We start from the raw sequence: 21,279 nt of genomic DNA, 5'->3' as shown, positions 1-21,279 counted from the left end.
ACCAGGCCAGCCCCAGGAATTCCCGGGTTTTAAAGGTGATAATCCTCTCTGCCTGGATTAGTTCCACTTTGAGTAAGACTTCCGTGAATTACGCATGATTTAAAATTGAGTTTTCAGTAATCTAGCTGTAAAATTGGAAATATCCACATTACCTACTTCACAGGGGTGCCTTCAAGAGTAAAGAAATTACAATGTGATATAAATATAGGTATTATCCTGAAAGAGGGAGAACGCCAATCATTTCTGGTTTTACCAGTCATTTTACTTATGAAGGCCAATATGATCAAAAATACATTGCCTTACACTTAAAAATGATCAAGATGATAAATTCTATGTTTTTAAACACAATTAAAAATAAAAAATAAATTTAAAAAAATTACCTTCCATTAACAGATAAACAAATGTGGTATATACATACAATGGAATCTTATTCACTCTTAAAAAGGAAGGAAATTCTGACATATGCTACAACGTGGATGAGTCCTGAAGACATTATGCTAAGTGGACTAAGATACAAAAGGACAAACATTGAATGATTCCACTTTTATGAGACAGTCAAATTCACACAGACATAAAGTAGAAAGGGGTTATCAGGGGCTGGGAGGAGTGGGGAATGGGGAGTTATTGTTTAACGGGTATAGAGTTTTAGTTTGGGATGAAAATAAAAGTTCTGGAGAAGGACAGTAGTGATGGTTGCACAACAATGTGAATGTACTTTATGCCACTGAACTGTATAGGGCTAAAATGGTAAAAATTATGTTATGTATATTTTACCATGACAAGAAAAAAATATTACCTTGAAGGTCTCCAATCATCTCAGAATCATGACCTCTGTCTCTTCGTTCAGCTTCCAATGCAGCTTGCAGCTGGTAATAATCCTTGTCCGTTTGTGACTTGGAATTCTCTAAAATTCTATTTCTCTCCTGCAATTCTCTGTTCAGGGACTCTAGCTGACTGACTGACTTGCTCATCTCAGTATGACTCTTCCTTAATCTTACAGCTGTGTCTGATTCTGTCCTAAGTAAGTCATTGGCTTCTTCTAGCTATTTAAAAAAGAGAGCAAGAAAATAGTTTTTTGACCAAAATACAATCAAACTTATTAATTGATTATAACTAAAAAAAAAATCATTCCAAAAACTTACCTGCTTTTGTAATTGTGCCACCTTCTCATTAGCAAGCTGCGAATTCTGACTGACTTTCTTTAAGTCTTCCAACTGATCCTTTAATGTAGAAACTAGAAAATGAAGGAATACGATGTAGATATTACAAAGTTTTCACAGAGGAAACATATAAATCCCTTTTAAAAAATGAAATTTAGTCATAGGCCATAACAGTCAAGTTACATTAGGCCCACTTCCAAAGCCAAATTCCATTTTGGACATATTTACATTTTAAATTCATCCAAAAGTGGAGTCTCGTTTCATAATATAGAATGCAAAACACATTTATTTCAACTGTTCTAATATTTCAAATTATTTTATTCTCTAATAAGGTCAATCTATTAGTAAAATGTATAAAGCTAGTTTTAATATTTATTTTTGAATACTAGTACAAATCTGTGAATAGTTCATTATTTTTAAAATGGTTCAAAATTCAAAAGATACCAAATGGTATACACAGTAGAATGAGCGTTCCTCTGTGGCTCCACATTATCTCCCAGTCCCTTTGACTCTCCTCACCAGCAACAACTATTACTAACGTCTTGCATATCCTTCCTAAGATAGTCATTGTATTCATCCCTTAATAAATAAAAACACATACATAATATATATGTATATTTTCACATGCAGATCTATATACACACACACACACTTAAGTATATAAGACACTCTTATTTTAAACAAATGATCTGTATTGTTTTTTCCGCTAAAAGATGCATCTTAGAGATTCTTTTCTTATAACAGTATATAAGGAGATGCTTTATTCTAAGATCGTAGTATTCTATCATGTAGATATACCAAAATTTATTATATCATTGATTATATTTATCTTGTTTATAATTTTTGCCACTGTAAATAATGCTACAATGAATAGCCTTGTTTATACATCAGTGTGCATGTGCATAATTGTATATGTAAAATAAATTCCTGGAAGTGAAATCACTAGATCAAAGGGTACAGAAGGCTATTTTAAATGTACTTATAACTACTAACATTAAAACACATGAAATTCTAGGTTAGTAGTTCTCAAATGTGGCTGCTTGTTAGAAGTGCCTAAAAAGCTTATTAAAAATACCGATGCCTAGGCCACATATCTAGATCAATTAAATTAGAACCTCTGGAATTTAAGCATCAGTATACGTTAAAGCTTCCCAGGAGATTCCAATATGCACACAAGGATGAAAATCACTACTTCAGCTAAAACACTATTACTGACTTTAATATGTTATAAACTTATCTTGGGATATGGATATTTAGCTCATGAGATATTTTAGGATTATTGCTTCAAAAATATATCATATAGGCACTATATTTAAGACAAGCTCATGACAAAGACCTCAAGGATAGTGTTAGACAGAAATTCCACTGTTTTTCCAAAGAAGTAACAATTTACCTTCATTTTCTACATTTCTCCTCTTCTCATTTTCCTGTTCTGCTTTTCTTTGGTACTCATTAATTCTATGTTGTAGTAACATTTTCTCTTTCTCAATCTGAGACACTGTAGATTCTAGATTTCTTCTTTGATTCCCCTGAGATTATAATGACAAAAGTTACCATTGTAATTAATGCTCCTCATTTATTTGAGAGAATACTCTGTTCTTTAAAATCACAATTTAGAAACAGAACTGTTCCATCAGCACAACAATCTCCTTCCAGCCATTACTTAAAGCCACACGTATCCCCTTCTCCCACCACCTATATCCCTGGCAACCAAATAGAGGTCCTCTATCTGTATAATTTTGTCATTTTGGGAATGCTATATTAACGGAATCGTATAGTATGGACCCTCTGAGATTGGGTTTTTACACTCAACATGCTGCCCATGAGATCCATCCAAGCTGCGTGTATCAATGGTTCATTCTCTTTTGTTGCTAATAATATTCCATGGGACAGATATATCAAAGTTTGTTCACATACTATTCACAAACTATTCACATACTGTAGAACATTTTGATTGTTTCTAGTTATTGGCTATTACAAATAAAGCTACTATGAAGAGTAGTGTATATGTTTTATGAGGATATAAGTTTTCATTTTTCTGGGATAAATGCCCAATAGTGCAATTGCTGGGCTGCCTAGTAGTTGCACGTTTAGTATTTTAGTAAACTGCCAAACTATCCAGAATGGGTGTACTATTTTACTTTCTTATCTGCAATGTATGAGTATCCAGTTTCTCCACGTCCTTACCAATTCTGGTATGAACATCATTTTTAAATTTTACTTGTTCTAACAGTTATATGGTGATATCTCATGGTGGTTTTAATTTGCATTTCCTCAATGGCTAATGATTTTGAGCATCTTTTCATATGTTTCTTACCCACCTTGATGAAATGTATGTTCATGCTGTCTGCCAATTTTCCAACCAGATTATTTACTGTTGAGCTTTAGAGTTCTTTAAATATTCCAGATGAGTCTTTTGGGAAATACATAGCTTGCAAATATTTTTTCCAGTCTATAGCTTGTTGTTTCATCCTCTTATCATGGTCTTTCACAGAGTAAACATTTGTTAATTTTGTTGAAGTCCAATTTAGTGAATTTTTTTCCTGGTATGGATAATGTTTGTGGTGTCATGTTTAAGAACTGTTTACCAAGCTGTAGGTAATTAATTAATTTTTGCATAAGGTGTGAGACAGGCTGAGGTCCGTGTTTTGGCCCATAGCTGCTCTAGCACTATACATCCTTCCTCCGTTGAATTGCTTTTGCACCTTTCTCAAATATCACTTGGCTGTAATGCAGAGATACTGATCCATAGTTTTTTTTGCAGTACTGTCTTTGTTAGATTTTGGTATCTGGGTAGTTCTAGCCTCCTAAAATTCATTGGGAGTGTTCCCTCCTCTTATATTTTCCGGAAGAGAGAGTGTAAAGTTGGTGTTAATTCTTCTTAAAACACTTAGTAACCATCTGGTCCTGGAGATTACTATTTTGAGGTAGCTTTTAAATTATGAATTCACTTCAATAGTTATAGAGCGCTATTCAAATAATCTATTCCACACTGTGTGAGTTGTGGTAGTTTGTATTTTTGGAGGAATTAGTCCATTTCATCTAAATTTCACACTTAACGTATTTAGAATTGTTTGTAGTATTCTCTTATGATCCTTTTGATATCTGCAGAGTCTGTAGTGATATGTCCTGTTTTATCCCTGATACTGATAATTTGTGTTCTTTTTCCTTTTTAATCTTGATAGAGATTTGTTGATTTTGGTGATCTTTCCAAACAGCTAGTTTTTGGTTTTCATTGATTTTCTCTTTTGTTTTTCTGTTTTCAATTCCACTGATGTCTGCTCTTACCTTTATTTTTCCTTCCTCCTCCTTGCTTTGGGTTTATTTTGCTCTTCTTTTTCTAGGTTCTTGAGGTAGAAGCTTAGATGACTGATTTGAGACCTTTCATCTTTTCTAATGTAAGCATTTAGTGCATAAATTTCCCTTAGAACACTGTTAGCTGTATCCCACAAATTAAGTTTTATTTTCACTTTTATTGTTCAAATATTTTTTTAAAAGATGAAGAGCCACAATGTTTTAACATAACTTTATGAGATATAATTAACACTCAATGTACTTTTTCATTGCCTCCAAGACTTTCCTCTTTGATCTATGGATTATTTAGAACGGTGTTTAGTTTCCATGTGTTTGCAGATTTGCCTGATATCTGTTATTCATTCTAGTTTGATTACATTTTGGTCAGAGACCACACTCTGTGTGATTTCAGTTCTTCTAAATTTGTAGACATTTGCTCAGGATGTGTTATATCTTGGTATGTGTTCCTTGAGTGCTTGAAAAGAATGTGTATTTTTTTTCTAGATTGGCAACAGATGCTAGCTCAGGGCCAAACTTTTTTCTTTCTTTCTTCTCCCCAAAGCACCCCCGTACATAGTTGTATATTCTAGTTGTAGGTCCTTCTAGTTGAGCTATGTGAGATGCCGCCTCAGAACGGTCTGCACCCAGGATCCAAACCGGTGAAACCCTGGGCTGCTGAAGCAGAGCACATGATCCTAACCACTTGGCCACGGTCCGGCCCCAAGGAAGTATATTTTGCTGTCGTTAGGTGGAGGGTTCTATAAATGTAGAATAAGTCCTGTTGGTCGATGGTGTGGCTGAGTTCTCCTATATGTTTGTTGAATATGTCTAGAGAGTGGTATTGAAGTTGTGGAAATTAATAAACGAGACCTTAACTAAATTGGAGTTGGGAAGGTCTGTAGGGGGAGCTCTCATGCCCTATCACACATCATCAATTACACCAAACAGGAAAAGAGGTATGCTTGCATCTTCCACAGGAAGTAAAACTACTTTACTAGTAAGGGAAGACTTTTCTCCTAAACCAGGAACAGCCCAGTCACTGAGAAACGCTGCAGCTCAGCCAATGAGAAGCTGTTACCACCATGAACTGTTACTTTCCCCCAAGGACTTTCATTTAGAACAGCCCCTCTCTACTCTCCTCTTTTCCCTATAAAAGTAGCTCCCCTCCCTTGTTTTCCAGATTTGCCTATAGTTCGCCACAGCATGCACTTTCTGAATCACAATTCCTTTGGCTATCCCCAAAAAACTCATTCTGAGGATAAAATAACAGGCAAATCTGCTTTTAAGTTGACAAAGTCTCCAATAATAATCGTGGACTATTTCTCCTTTCAGTTTTATCAGCTTTTGTTTTACATATTTTGTAGCTCTGTTGTTTGGTAAATATAAATTTAGGAATGCTATGTCTTAGTGGATTGACCCTTTTTTTTTAAATTGAGGTCATGATAGTTTACAACATCATGAAATTTCAGTTGTACACTATTGTCATCTTACAGGAACATCCCTTCATACCTTCTGCTCATCCCACAGCCCCCCTCCCCCTGGTACCCACTACATAGTTCTCTTTTGGACTAACCTTTTTATCATCATGCAATGTGCCTCTCTGCCCCTGGTAATTTTCTTTCCCCTGAAGTCTACTTTATCTGGTATTAATATTGCCATTGCTGCTTTCTTTTTGCTAATGTTTGTATGACATATTTTTCCATCCTCTTACTTTCAGTTTACCTATATTATTTCATTTGAAGAGAGTTTCTGGTAGATAGCATATAGGTAGGTCATGCTAAAAAATCTACTCTGACAATCTCTTTTAATTGATGCTATATTTAATTTACCTTTAATATAACTATTGATAGGTTAAAGTCTGTCATTTTTGTTTTTTGTTTAATCTCTCTCTGTTGTTTCTCCATTTTCCCTTTCTTCTCTCTCTGTGGATTACCCGAATATTTTTTAGCATTCCATTTTGATTTATCTACAGTGTTATTGAGCATATCTTTAAATAGGTTCTTCAGTGGTTGCTGTATATATTACATTATATATGCATACTTTATCACAATCTACTGGTGTTGGCATTTTACCAGTATGAATTAAGTCACCTCCCTTTATGTATCCCTTTATCTTCCTGTTTATAATATAATCGTCTTAAATATTTCTCCTACATACATGGAGAACCACATTAGGCAATATTGTAATTCTGCTTCAACTGTCAAATATAATACAAAAAAACAGAAGAGGAGAAAGTAAGTGTATTGTATTTACCCCTATTTTTACTCTGTTGTTTTTTCTTCTTTCCTGATAAGTCAAGATTCCTTCTTTTATCATTTACTTTCTATTTAGAGAATTTGCTTTGCAATTCTTTTAGAGAAGGTATGCTGGTGACAAACTCTCTTAGTTTTCCTTCATGTGAGAACACTGTGATTTTCAATTGGAAAGGACTTTCCATTGGACATAGAATTCTGGATTGATCTCTTTTCCAGCCCTTGTAAAATGTTGTGCAACTTCCTTCCGTCCTCCATGGTTTCTATTAAGAAATCTGCTGTTATTTGCATTGTTCTTCCCCTACAAGTAAGTGTCTTTTGCTGTATTTAAGATTTCTTCTTTGTCATTAGTTTTCAGAATTCTGACTACTGTGTGTCTTGGTGTGAATATCTTTGGGTTTACCCTTTTTGTGATTCATTCAGCTTCTTGTAGGCTTACGTCTTTTGTTTGCAGGTTCATGTCTTGCCAAATTTGTGGAACTTTGTCATTATTTCTTCCTGTCCCCTTTATCTCCACTCCTTCAGCAATTTCAGTGACACAAATGTTAGAACTTCATTACTATAGTTCCACAGGTCCCTGAGGCTCTGTCACTTTTTTTACTGATATTCAGACTAGGTAATTTCTATTGTTCTATCTTCAAATTCTCTGAATCTTTCCTTTGTATCCTTCACTCTGCTGCTGAGCCCAGTTATTGTAATTTTTGGGTGATTCTACTTTATATATTCTTATGTCTTTGCTAAGACTTTCTATTTCTTTACTGAGACCTTCTAATTTTAATTTTTTGTTTCAAGTATGTCTAGTTGCTCACTGAAATATATTTATGATGATTCCTTTAAATCTGTGTGAGATCATTTTAACATCTGTGTTATCTCAGTGTTGGTATCTGTTTTTATCTTCACTCATTCCAGTTGAGATTTTCCTAGTTCTAGTTATGACAAGTGATTTTCTATTGAAAACTTCACATTTTGAATATTATCTTATGATACTCTGGATCTTATTTAAGTCTTCTCTTTTAGCAGGTCTATTCTGTCACTGTTCTGGTGGGATTAAGGAAGTTCTGCCTCATTTCTGCCAGATGGAGGCAGAAATCTGGGTTTTCTACTTGATCCTTATTGATACACAGGTTGGGGGGAGTGGATTCTCATTATTGCTGGATGAAAATGGGAGTTCTGGCACCCCCCTAGGCCTCCACTGATAACATGGCTGATGGGGAAGGCATTTTGTTACTGCTGCCTACGTGACCTCCAGAGACATTGCTGTGGGGAGGAGGGCTCATTATTTCAGTATTAAAAGTTCAGACTCTCTACTAGGCCTCTTCTGATACAACCCCAGCAGGGAGTCTGAGGGGTACCCTGTGTTGGGTAGAAGTGGAAAACTAGACTCCCAACATGTCTCCAATGACATGTCTGAGGAGAGGGGAAGGCTTGTCACTGCCCAGGAGATATGAAAGTCCTTCTATTGAACCTTCTCTGACACCACTCTATCAGGGGGCTGGAAGTCTAGGCTTCCCACTCAGCCTTTGCTGGTGGGAGTGAGGTTATATTTTTTTACATTCTGTTTGGCTGAGTAGAGCAGTGATTGTATAAAAGTTTTCTGACTTGCTAGCCTGCCCCTTTCCTGGTCCGTTAGCTAGAGAGAGTCGCTTTGCTTGTCTGTGCTTGCTGGTGTTTCCAGATTGCTAGCTTCTCCAACACCTGGTCTGGGGTATATGCCACAAAAAGAAAACCCACAGTATTTGTTCCTCTGTCATTTCTTGGGACCCAAGTACTCTAGCTAGCTGGTCTGCTTTCTTCTCTCCACCTTTCAGAATCTTTTTACATTTGGTTTATATTTAATGTCTAGGGTTTTTAGCTGTACTTATTGGGAAGAATAGGGGCAAATACTTTTACTCCATCTTTCCAGAAGCAGGACTACTCTAATTTTATAATTAAGATCTCCCTCTCTACTTTGAATTTAGAAAGCTGAATAATTTAAATTTAGCATACTTGAATTTTAACTGTGTTTTAGAAATGAAATAAAAAGTGGAGGATATGCAAAAAAGATTTCTTAAATACTTAGAGTCAAATAAATAGTGCTAGGCTAAGTATACTGATCAATGGCAAGTTGGTAAAATATTATCTAAATCTTCCTAGATAACTACATATATATATATATCCAAAGCTACAAATGAAAAACAAACATACAAAAAAACCCACCACTGACAGATACTATTCTGAAAAGAGAAAATTAAGACGGCACAAAAACCATCAGAAAGATTAAACCTAAAATGAACAAAGGAAGTCATCAATAAGAAGAAGACCATAGAGAGCATATTTCTTTTCAGAGAACTCTTCATATACACAGTAAAAAGATATTTACACGTTGACCAAAAGGAATGAAAATATATTACATATTTGCAAACAAATATCTGAATCATGAAATGTTTTTGCTGTGTTTTCCTGATAATAAAAACTTCTTGCTAGGTGACCAAGGAAAACATGGGGAAAATTCTAAAATCAATACATTTCCTATTTGATCGCATGAAATTATGGTAACGTAAATCCTTTTAAAATTGTATTCTTTCCTCTTTCCTATTTGTCTGTTTCTTTTTGCTATAGTTCCAGATTCAGTTTCTGATCTCTTGATTCTCTTGCTCCTTTCTCACTTTTCAAATATTAAGAACCACTGAAATGAAATTCATGTACTAAAATTTAACATGGTTCTAAAATAAAACTACATAAAGGAAACAAAAGTATAATCTAATCTGCATCACTTGAATCTGCAGCTCCAAAGTGAGGCTTTCATCATAACTCTGGTTCTGTTCTATAGTTCAACCTATAGAGTTCAAATGCAATTTTCTCAGGAAACAAAATCAACCGAAAGAGGAAAAAACTCTCAAAAAGGAAAACTTCTGATTAGAAAACAAAAAGTACCTCTTCATCCAATTCTTTCATTATCTTGTCTAATTTTATGTTTGAAGTTCTGTAAAAACAAAAGCAATATAGATTAGAAATATCTTTATTTTTTATTGCCCAAGGGTGGAACACCACATACTTTACTTTTCCATTTACCTAAGATTTTTTAACCTTTTTTTGTGCTGCGGATTCCTTTGGCAGTCTAGTGTGGTGAACCTATGGCTTTTTATCAAAATAATATTTTAAAAGCATAAAATAAAATACGTAAGATTAAAAGAAGCCAAAATTATATTGAAATACAGTCAAAGTTTAAAAAATGTATGATTCGGTAATAATGTGCTACTTTATTAATATATTAAATCACAAGATCTAGTGGCAATAATTTCAAAGTAGTGATGAGCATAAATGATATTTAGAGATAACTACCAATTGTAATCGTCGAAGAGAAGAAAATATTTGTGATTTTTATTGGTAAAAAAAATTCACAGGTACTGCTAATAATTGTGGATTACTGCCTATGTTACTAATTGAAAGAAATGCTGAATTTCAGTTATAAATTAGATAAAATATTCACTTTTTCTCACCCAAGTTTAAGGACCTCAAATTCCATCCACGGTCCCTTTGGGGGAGGTTTATGGATTGCAGATTAAGGACCACTGGACTCCCTCATGCAATACTTGCTACTAAACAAAAATTAGCCATCTAACCTTTAATACAAGATTAAGTAAATGTAGGGAGAGGTGGCATATATAAATCAGTAAATGCACCACTTGACAACTTGGGCAAAAGTCTGAGATAAAATGAAGACGTATTATCTCCATCACAATTTGTTTTCTTTGGCTCTAAACATAATTCTGAGCTTCAAATCTGTATATGCAACATCTCACATCTCACATGGATGTCTTATCAAACATCTCATTCAGCATGCCCAAAACTAAACTTATTGCCTCTGCTCCACACCCCTACCCATAATAGCAATCTGTTTCTCCTCCAAGTGTCCCTAAGCAAAGGGCACGACCTTGGAATCACCCTTGACTCATCTTCCTCCTTCAGTCCCATTTAGTTGAATTAATATCAAGTGCTGCCAACTAACCAGACACTTCTTTTTAAAAAGCAAATTTGATCCCTTTTTTTACTTCTTAGTTTAATAACTTTCAATGTTTTTCCATCACCCTTAGGATAAATTCCAAATTTATTAGCTTATCAAAAACAAAGTCCTTCAAGGGGCTGGCCCGGTGGCATAGTGGTTAAGTTCGCGCATTCCGCTTCAGCGGCCGGGGTTCACTGGTTCGGATCCCCAGTACAGACGTGGCACTGCTTGGCAAACCATGCTGTGGTAGGCGTCCCACATATAAAGTAGAGGAAGATGGGCACGGATGTTAGCTCAGGACCAGTCTTCCTCAGCAAAAAGAGGAGGATTGGCAGCAGATGTTAGCTCAGGGCTAATCTTCCTCAAAAAAGCCACAAAAATCCAAAGTCCTTCAACATCTAAACTCTGTTGATCTCCCCAGCTTCATCTCAGTCTTTTTTCTCCCACATTTGCATGTTTATTGGCCACTCTGGTCATTCTTATTTCTTTCCCAAATTGCTCCCAACCACCACCACTACCCACTAGTTTCTCATTACTATTTTTTGGATGGAGAAACTTCTCAACATTTATGCAATAATATTTATCCACTTCCTCCCCTTATTTCCATATTTTATACTTAAAAATTCCTCCCAAATCCTGGGATCAATTAATTATTTGTTTACATTCAAGTGCTTCTCTAAAAAGTTTGTAATATATGCTTAACTATCTGATCTATCAGGAAAGGCATGCAGTGAGAATTTTACTTGTTCCCTCTCCCCTCCACTCACAAAACTACCAGTATTCCCAATTCCATTTGTTGAATACTTAATCTTTGCATGACCTCTGTATTTCATTTATTCAATACTATCCACTAAAACTATAAATAACTACAAAAGGTACTGTTTATAATTAATGAGTAACTCACTGTGCCGAGTTATTTAAAATAATCTTGATCATTCCATATTTTCATAAATATAGAAGCTCTTATTAGATTTAGACTCATAGGAAAAAAAATCTGAGTTATTGCTCTAGAGAATCACAGTGTAAAGAAATTAGAATGTCTGCATTAAAAATTTTGTGAATTCTAATCTTCAACGACATTTACATTTTAGAAAGCACCTTATTGAATGTAAACTAATTTGGTCTTTCAGTCAGCTAACTAAAATGGGAGAGAAAAGCAATAAATTAGGCACTAAGTGAACCAGCACTATAGTTTTTCAATAAAGACTACTGGGAGCAAAGGCACTTTAAATATTCCGAGGAAAATACATCCATAACTAAAGCCAACATAAATGTGACTTTCGAATTCTAGCCAAGACATTCTTCATTGAATGCATTGTCAGTAGCAATGTTTATATCTCTACCTTACTTCTGTCTACTTTAAATGTTTAAAGAGTGCAAGCTTTATTTAAAATAAGCATTTGCTATACAACTTTTAATGCGAAAAACATATAATTATATTCTCACCTGCACTTCTGCTCCATTTCATCTTTTAATTGCATTTCATTATGCAGCTGTTCTTCTAGCTTATAAATTGTTTTTTGCAAATTTTCCTGCTTTAATTAAAAACAAAAAAATTAAAACTCATTTTACTAAGAATATTCCTAGAAAATTTAAAAATAGCAAGTTTATGTTACCATTTTATACCTATTTGGGAGGGAATTATTTGGTTCAATTTTATTCTTTCCCTTTCTATTTGAAATTTTTATTATTAATTTAACAAGCTTTTTTTTTCCAATATCTAATAATATGTCAGGCATTGTGGTAGGCATTAATAAGATAAAAATTAAAAAGATTTGGTCCCGGTTCTCATGAAGCTAATAGTTAAATAGTGAGGCATAGGGTAATTGGAAGCTGAAAAGAACCTACAATAACTCAAGGACATACACACAAATATTACAATATAAAGTGGTAAGTGATAATAATATTATATACAAGGTGTTCTGAAGGAGAGAAGAGGTCACATTTAATTCTGCCAAGAAGATGTAATGTTTGAGACCTACAAGATAAGAGATATTTATCAAGCAGAGAAGGTGGCAGAAGGAAGGTATTTTATCCAGATTGACCGAGTCCAAAAGCATAAAGGCAAAAGAAAATATATTTTGGAAATGAGAAGAAATCAAGTATAGGCAAAGCACAGACTACAAGAGGGAGAAGGAGACATATAAAATCTGAAAAGGTGAGTGGGCCCATAATCCTTGTATGCAAAAGTAGGAGTTGGGGACTTTGGCCTATAAGCAGTTTAAAAAGGGAAATAACATAGTACTGGCATTTTAGAAACATCACTTCGGTAATAATAAGGTGAACAGATTAGAAGGTAGAGAAATTCTACATAAAGCAACCAGTTAATAGGCTACTCAGACAGTTCAGGCAAAAGAATATATAGGTCTGACATAAGGCAGAGAGGCTGTAGGAATGAAGAGGAGGAAATGGATAACTGTGTCAATTAAAAGGCAGAATTTATGATCTAACAACTGATTAGAAGTAACAGAGTACTATTACTAACAAAAATAGGTAACATAACAAGAACTGCTAGGGACAGGATGGAGAGAGGAGAATCATGAGTTTAGCTTTGGCCTAGGTTGAGGTGCCAGAGATATACAGGAAGAGAAGTCCAGTCAGAGAGAGAGAAGACAGATTCAGGTCCAGAGCTCAGAGGTGCAAGCTGTACATTCATGAGATTACCCATAGAAAATGAGCCGACCAACAGCCAAGATCAGAACCTCCTTAAACACATTTAATAATTAAAGGGGGAGGGAGGGAAAAGAAGAGAGAGGGGGGAGCGAGGAGATCCTGCAAAAAGAGGACTGAAAATAAACCCAAAGAGGCAGGAAGAACAAAAGAAAGAAACAATAGGAACATGAAAGAGTTAAAAAGCCAGAAGTTCCAAGAAGAAGGGATTAGTCAGTGTCAAATGCAGTAAAAAAGAAAAATAAGATATGGAATGACAATTATTCATTGTATTTGGCAGTTGCAAAGTTGTTCATTAGCATCTCTGCTAGAAGTCTTTCAAGGAAGAGTTGAAAATTAAATTAGTTGACTTTTGTACTTAGTTCCGGGTTAAAAGAAATAGTAGGCATGTCAATGTTTTCTTCTTGCCCTGTGATCTTACCGGAGCAAAGATACAAGGTAGCAGCCACTAACAGAAACTTATGACAGTCACCCCTGAATAAGATCAGCCCAAAGAAAACAATTCCATTGAATATTTTTTGAAGTCCTAATGTACCACTAATCCGACAGAAATTTAACAGAGTGAGAGCTGGGTCACAGCAGCTCCTCACTGTCACCTTCTCTAGGTCAAAGGTGCTTTAATTTTAAAGATTTATAAGCCCTTGTTAGCTATATAACTTGGCAAATATCTCTATTGGGATGAGAACTTAAAAAAGAAAGATGGCCAAAAGTGCTAAGAGGTACTCACGTAGTTTACTCTCCCTTTTCTCACTTTCCCTTCCCATCACATGTTTTCTTACATTTAAGACTAATATATCAAGGAGAAAGAATTATATCAGCTTTTAATAGATGATTGCTACCTGCTCCCCTCCTCAGTTAAAAATATGTAGCCTACAGTACACAGAGTTCAAAGAATGCTCTAAGGATGTCTAGATAATTATTTCTGATATTTTTAGAAAAGTCCTGGCTAACCCAAAAATGACCTCAAAATGTAAGCAAGTAAGTTTTTTTTTAAACCTCTGTCTCATGAATATGAGCTATATGCACAAAAGAAAGGACTCATGTCTCTAATGTTTACTTCCAAAATTAATTTTCGGTAGACAAATTAGACGATGATGACTATACTGGTTATTCTCTATTTGCCCCCCTCCCTTCTAGCCTTGAAGATCCATCCTCTGCCCTTCTTTGCCTTGAAATCTACAGACTGCATTACCTACATTCCATTGCCCTATGATTTTAAGGTTGGTTTCAGCCTATGGGAGACACCAGCAGGAAATCAGAAGTGGGAGAAATGAAGTATTCATTCTCCCCACACTCTTCTTGCCTTACTGTTGTTCTGGCAGTGTTTTCTATCTTCTGTGCTCTTCTTTCATGATTCTAGGCTTTCTCTGAGCTGTGGTAACAAGACTTGTCTCTTCAGACTAGGGGAAATGGCTTCCCCACTGTTGTTCATCAATGGGTACTTTAGCACTCTTTATTTATTGCTCCCTTTGACCCTGCTTCACAGCACTGTTAACAGTCCCTTCATTAAATTCTCTTCATTCAATGAACGAATAAACAAAATGTGGTAGATACATACAATATAATATATTCAGCCTTAAAAAGGGATGAAATTTTGACACATGCTACAACATAGAAGAACCTTGAGGACATTAGGCTAAGTGAAATAAGCCAATCACAAAAAGTCAAATATTGTATGATTCCACTTAGACGAGGTACCTAGATTAGTCAAATTCATAGAGACAGAAAGTAGGAGACTGGTTACTAGGGGCTCACAAGAGAGTGGAATGGAGAGTTTAATGGGTACAAAGTTTTAATCAAGGATGAAAAAAGTTCTAGAGATGGATAGCGGCAATAGTTGCACAATAGTGTGAAGGTACTTAATGGCACTGAACTGTACACTTAAGAATGGTTAAAATGGTAAATTTTACGTTATGTATATCTTATTATACACAAAAGCACTTTCATTTAACTCTTTTGAATGTGCCATCTGTTTTTCCTGTCAAGATCCTTACTGATTTATTATAAATTTCTAATTCCAAAGATTAGAAGGATCACCACTGTCAATCTGTGTAGCAATTTACGGTTTACTAACTACCTCCACATATAATACCCCATTTGGTAGCTAGGCAAGAAATCAAACTAGAGAGGAGACAATAGGTAAAAAGTGCTATAAAAATTTAAGTTCACTAACCACACATTCAGAAGCAATAGATGTTCGCTTAATATCATGCACACAAAATACATTATCCAAAAACTAACTTAAAAAAAATAACAATAAGAAAATACCTACCAAGCTTTTATCCACATTGGAGCTAGTTCTGTTATCATTAGGATTTGTTGAAGATAAGTATCTGAGAGGAAAAAAGTTTTTAAAGGTAAACAAAACAAACTCTTCAATATCAAATAATAACTAATAACAAACACTACATGCCTATTTTTTGTTCAGTATTGTACTTGCTTTGCTTTTTAAAAATTCAGTACAGGTTCATAGTTCTTTATTTTAGAAAGAAAATATAGAAATGATACATACATTCAATAAAATCCCTAAGTAGGTCTGAAGCAGCACTCTGTAATCATATATCATCTTACTATTTCTACAGCAAAGCATATGAATATTCATACCAAGTAGGATAAATAAAAACCATAAATAGCCTCAAGTTAGTTCAGACTGGGTTTTTGGCCATGAGAGCAAGATATGGCAGGGTGTTTTTTTTTTAATGCTTTTTTGGTGAAGAAGATTGGCCCTGAGCTAATATCTGTTGCCAATCTTCCTCCTTTTTTTTCTCCCCAAAGCCCCAGTAAATAGTTGTATATCCTAGTTGCATGTCATTCTAGTTCTTCTATGTGGGATGCTGCCACAGCATGGCTTGATGAGTGGTGTATAGGTCCATGCCCAGGCTTCAAAACGGCAACCCCCAGGCTGCTGAAGGGGAGCACGTGAACTTAACCACTTGGCCACAGGGCTGATCCTCAGGATATGGCAGGTTTTGTCACCAGAGAAATCACTAAAAAACTTTCAGTTGTTAGAGCTCTTTGGATTTAAGGCTTGGATATAAGAAACTGTTGAATACAAGGAAAAACCAGAAAACATAATCAAGTGCGTGACAATATACTACAAACAGTACATATAACGTTTATTTAATTCACGATTACCTTTGTATAGATAAACCTAAATAAATTACCTGCTATTAACTATAGAAAATCCAAAAACATTGGGGGTTGTTTATATCAACATCTCAAGTGTTTCCAAAACCAAGCCAGAGACTAATTGATAAAAATACAAAAAAAGAAAGGATTTCATTTCATTTCTTCCTTAAGTGGTCTCAGAAAAAACCACTTTGAAGTTTCCCTCTGTGTGTATTTCAATATAAAACAGCCATAATATTACACTCATGGAGTGTCAAGGGAAAAGGATTAAAATATTGGACTTTTCTAAGGGTCAAGTACTACCTACCTGGTTAGTGATGCAACCAAAAGTATTTAGTATTATCTTACAGTTGAATTATTGGAGAAAGTTCATAAAGCAGGACTAAACTGCCTTCTTGTTTTCTAAACTTGACCTGAATTGGCTATTACAAAAAGTTCTGGCTAAAATAACAAGATGCTTCACTTTCAAATAAGGTTTGCTAAAATAAAACTTCAGGGGCCGCCCCATGGCCAAGTGGTTAGGTTCGCGTGCTCTGCTTTGGTGGCCCAGAGTTTTGCCAGTTTGGATCCTGGGTGGGCATGGCACCGCTCATCAAGCCATGCTGAAGCGGCATCCCACATGCCACAACTAGAAGGACGCACAACTAAAAATATACAACTATGTACTGGGGGGCTTTGGGGAAAAAAAGGAAAAATAAAATCTTTGAAAAAAAAATAAAATAAAACTTTAAATGTAATAATTACTCCAAGTAATTCAAATATCTAATATGCAAATGGAGTATAATTTGTAGAAGTACATATTTTTTAATAAATTTAATAAGTAGATTTAATACACTCAGTAAATGTCATCATATGGTTCACTGTATTACATTTGGTTTTAGCACTTTCAGATTTCTATTGTGTGCCACTTACCAACCTATATTGTACAATTTATCCATTTCCTTACTAGGATATGAGCATCTCAAGAAAAGGTACTGTATGTTATTTACCCATCTCCCTGCACCTTGGTGCTTAGTATACACCTGACAAAAACTAAGCTGTTAAACGTGTCTGTTCAATGAATGAATGTTCAGCATACTGAAATACTGTTAAATGTTTAACTTATATCTCAAGTCCATTTGAAAAGACTAAAGCTAACATTAGCTCAAAATAATGATAGTAATAGCTAACAGTGGGTGCTTAATCCATGCAAAGCATTGCTCTAAGTGTTTTACTGTGTTTTGATATCCTTAACCCTTACAACAACTCTAAGAGAGAAGTATGATCATCATCATCATCATCATCCCTATTTTTGAGGGAATGGACGCATAAAAGATTAAAGTAAGTTGTCCAACATGACGACGTCTTACATGCTATAAGACATGGTGAGTTCATTTAGTGGTTTTTGGGAGGAATCACTTAATTTTTCAAAAACTAAAAATTACAGGCCTTTGGTAACATCAATATAGTAATGATAATACTAGAAAACTATATATGGTTCCAAATTGTACTATGAAATCAGAACTTTCTGAATAACAAGATTAACCAAAATATCAGTACTAATAGAATCTTTTAACCTATTAATTAACTTGAAATAATAAATAATTAACTTGAAAATATAAAGTACATCATTCAGCAAAAAAATTTCTGGAAAACAATATCCTGAACACAGATGAGTCTGAAAGAAATTAAATATGAAACAATAGAAATATCATAGATCGCTGAAAAATGGCACATTAAGATCTCTCTTCATATACCATTAAATCTACTTTAAATGTTTTTAAAATGATTTTTAGATACTTCTAAGAAAATAATATGACTACAACAAAATTAGTACCTACTCCTAAAATCAATGTTTAGCATACTTACCTACGATTGCTATAATATGTAAATCCTACAAAAGGTAGTTGATTGCCAACAAAAGCTTTAGGTATAGGGAATGTTTCTTCATCTCCTTTATCTTCTTCCAGGTCATCAAAGTTACTTGTATCAATGTCACTACTTAAATCAGGTACAACTGGCGCTACAGCTAAAAACAGACACAAAATTAGTAGTTCACTTCAAATTTAATATAAAAATAAAATGAAGTAAAGATTTCATACCAACTACTAATAGTTTCCCACATACAAATAACTTGCAAACCACAAATTCCAAATGTATTGAATCTCATTATAGTAAACTTTATTAGGATTATTAATCAATTGATATTGATCATTATGTACTTTTGTGAAACAATTATCTCCAAAATCACCTTCAGTTATCATCTATACCTCAAGTTTAATTTGAATATTACAAGTCAAGTATTATTAAGGTTTGTTTTAGAATTCATCATAGTATAAAATATGCAAAAGCAGTCAGGACTACAAAAAAGACTTTTCAGAAACTAGCATAACAAACTGTACTCAAAGTTGATTAGTTTCAAATACAATATTCTGTTTATTACTCTGCTCCATAGCAAACTACAAATCAAGGTTGCTTCTTAGCAGTCCTGAATATAATAAATAATTTGGTACTGAAATATTTTTACTCATCTAGAATCTAGATGATAAGTATCCCACATACCCCCTCAGTTTATCTCTATAAGATTAAGTCACAAGGAGCAGAGTATTTTCAATTATATTATCAGACTAGGTACCTTCCTTGGATCAAGTGATTAAGAAACAACTTAGTGAGGTAAAGAGGGCAGGGATATAAAACATGGACACAGAATCTTCAAGAGTTATAAGCTTGTTGAGGAGCAAGAGACATATATACTTAAAAATATAAAACCACACATGGTAATGCTTAAATCTTCATAACATAGGAGAAAATACCATATGAACCTACTACTACTACTATCTTCTTTTGGAGTTTGAATATAATACAGAGAATATATCTAAAAACAAAATTTTGGAAAAATGCTTTTTAGTTTAAAGATACAGGATAAAACATCATTGAAATATTATCATCAAAATATTGAATAATTATTTTAAATACAATCATATCATGTTTCCTTAGAGAAAAATATGAAGATGAACAAACAAACAACAAGAAAGTGACCTAGTTTCATGGTCTTAATCTCTCATATAAAAGAATCATTTTTCTATTGAATTATCTGGGTATTCCAGGCAAGAAATAACTATTATTATGCATCTTAGATGCACTGAACTATCTGATAAATACAGGAATGAAACAACACATTTAATCCAAAGAAGCTATAGTACTAACTAACAATGAATGAGAAAATATCTTTTCCACCATTTTCTTTCCTTAATGGCCAAGAAAACTGCCTGACTAGACAATTCTACCTTCCTAATAATAAAAACTGCCTCATTTGTAAAATGAGGAGGAAAAAAGTTGTCTCTCCTACTGAAGTATACAAATTTTGGCATAAATTTTACTTTAAAACAGTGGTTTTCAATTTTAAACCAATTTTGTCCCATGGGGGACATTTGGCAATGTCTAAGTACATTTTGGTTGTTATAACTGGGGAGGAGTGCTACTGGCATCTAGTGGGTGGAGACCAGGGATACGGCTAAACATCCTACAATGTTAAGAACAATCCACACAAAAAAGATTTATAAGGCGTAGTTCCAAGGCCAAGAAACTTTGTTAAAATTAGCATATAAAAAAGATTTTAAAAGGAAGCAGAGCAACTTTGGTGCATTTTCTCTTGCTGTTTCAGATGGACCTAGTCTCTTTATAGATGACATAGCATTTCAGAATAGTTTTAAAATAAAAAAAATTCTGACTAAATTCTGAGATACAAGTAGGGGAAATCTTGGGAGAATTATAAAAGTAATTATTTCTGCTTCCAAATTAAGATATTTAAGCTTTACGTAATACCATATAATGACATCACAACTAGTAACTAAGATAAGAATAAAGATAGCATTACTGAATTACCATTGATTCATAGGGTATTCCATTCTTTCAATAAACAATTGGTAATATAGGAATCATGTTCCATAAAAAAGAATCCAGCTGATGTCACTGAAAATGGCAGAGTAGGTAGCTCTAAGAAGCCACTCCTCCATTGAAGTATCATTAAGCTAGCAAAAACTATCAGAATCAACTTTTTTCACAAGTCTGAAATCTAAGAAAAACTTAAAACAAACAGGGGAATGTTTAATGAAAGACGCTGCTAAATTTTGGCATTTAAGGAATGTTTGTCACTGGCTGCCAGCTGAGATAATGGAAAGGGGACTTAATTACCACACATGATAAAGAATTACAGACTTAGTAAAAATAGTTTGAAAAAACTGCTAAACAAACAGATGACTAAAGCCCAGAACAAGCAACAACAGCAAACCTTGGGAGGTGGAAATTGGATTTCCAGAGTTAAATGTTATAATGTTCAAAATACCCACTTTTCAAAAAAAATTACAAAGCATGTAAAGGAACAGGAAAAGTGTGGCCCATTTACAGGGAATAAAGAAAATGACAAAAACCATCATTGAGGAGACTCAGACATTGGTTTTATTAAACAAAGACTTTAAATAAACTGTCTTAAATGTGCTCAAAGACTAAAGGAATCCATGGAAAAAGAACTAAAGGAAACCAGGAGTATGACACCTTAACAAATATAAAAGATCAATAAAGAGATGGAAAGAGGTACCAAATAGGAATTCCAGCACTGAAATGTACAGCAGCTGGAACTAAAATGTACTTGAGGGGTTCAACAGAGATTTGAGCAGGAAAAGGAACCACTAAACTTAAAGATAGGACAACTAAAATTATCAAATGTGAGGAACAGAAAGAAAAAAGAATGAAAAGATGAATTTTGGGGATACCATAACGCCGACCAACATACATATTATTGAAAGTCCCA

The 21,279-nt window shown here is 34.3% G+C and overlaps 1 protein-coding gene across 2 annotated transcripts in view; it reads right to left on the bottom strand.

Annotated features, from left to right (window-relative positions):
- Window positions 1-21,279, bottom strand: part of ROCK1 (Rho associated coiled-coil containing protein kinase 1) — a 161,030-nt gene that overhangs the window by 58,465 nt on the left and 81,286 nt on the right. Inside the window, exons 10-16 of one of the 2 annotated variants that reach the window (XM_070629718.1) lie at window positions 18,339-18,498; window positions 15,634-15,694; window positions 12,138-12,226; window positions 9,620-9,668; window positions 2,554-2,689; window positions 1,143-1,234; window positions 797-1,043 (exon numbers count right to left, since the gene is read on the bottom strand). In XM_070629718.1, the coding sequence (XP_070485819.1) occupies window positions 797-1,043; window positions 1,143-1,234; window positions 2,554-2,689; window positions 9,620-9,668; window positions 12,138-12,226; window positions 15,634-15,694; window positions 18,339-18,498 (834 nt within the window). The remainder of the gene's footprint in view (window positions 1-796; window positions 1,044-1,142; window positions 1,235-2,553; window positions 2,690-9,619; window positions 9,669-12,137; window positions 12,227-15,633; window positions 15,695-18,338; window positions 18,499-21,279) is intronic. The other variant, XM_070629719.1, reaches the window with a different exon arrangement.

The sequence above is a fragment of the Equus przewalskii genome, chromosome 7 (assembly GCF_037783145.1).
Source record: "Equus przewalskii isolate Varuska chromosome 7, EquPr2, whole genome shotgun sequence".
NCBI lineage: Eukaryota > Metazoa > Chordata > Mammalia > Perissodactyla > Equidae > Equus > Equus przewalskii.
Note: the sequence above shows the minus strand (reverse complement) of the source record. Positions and strands in the feature narration are given on the sequence as shown.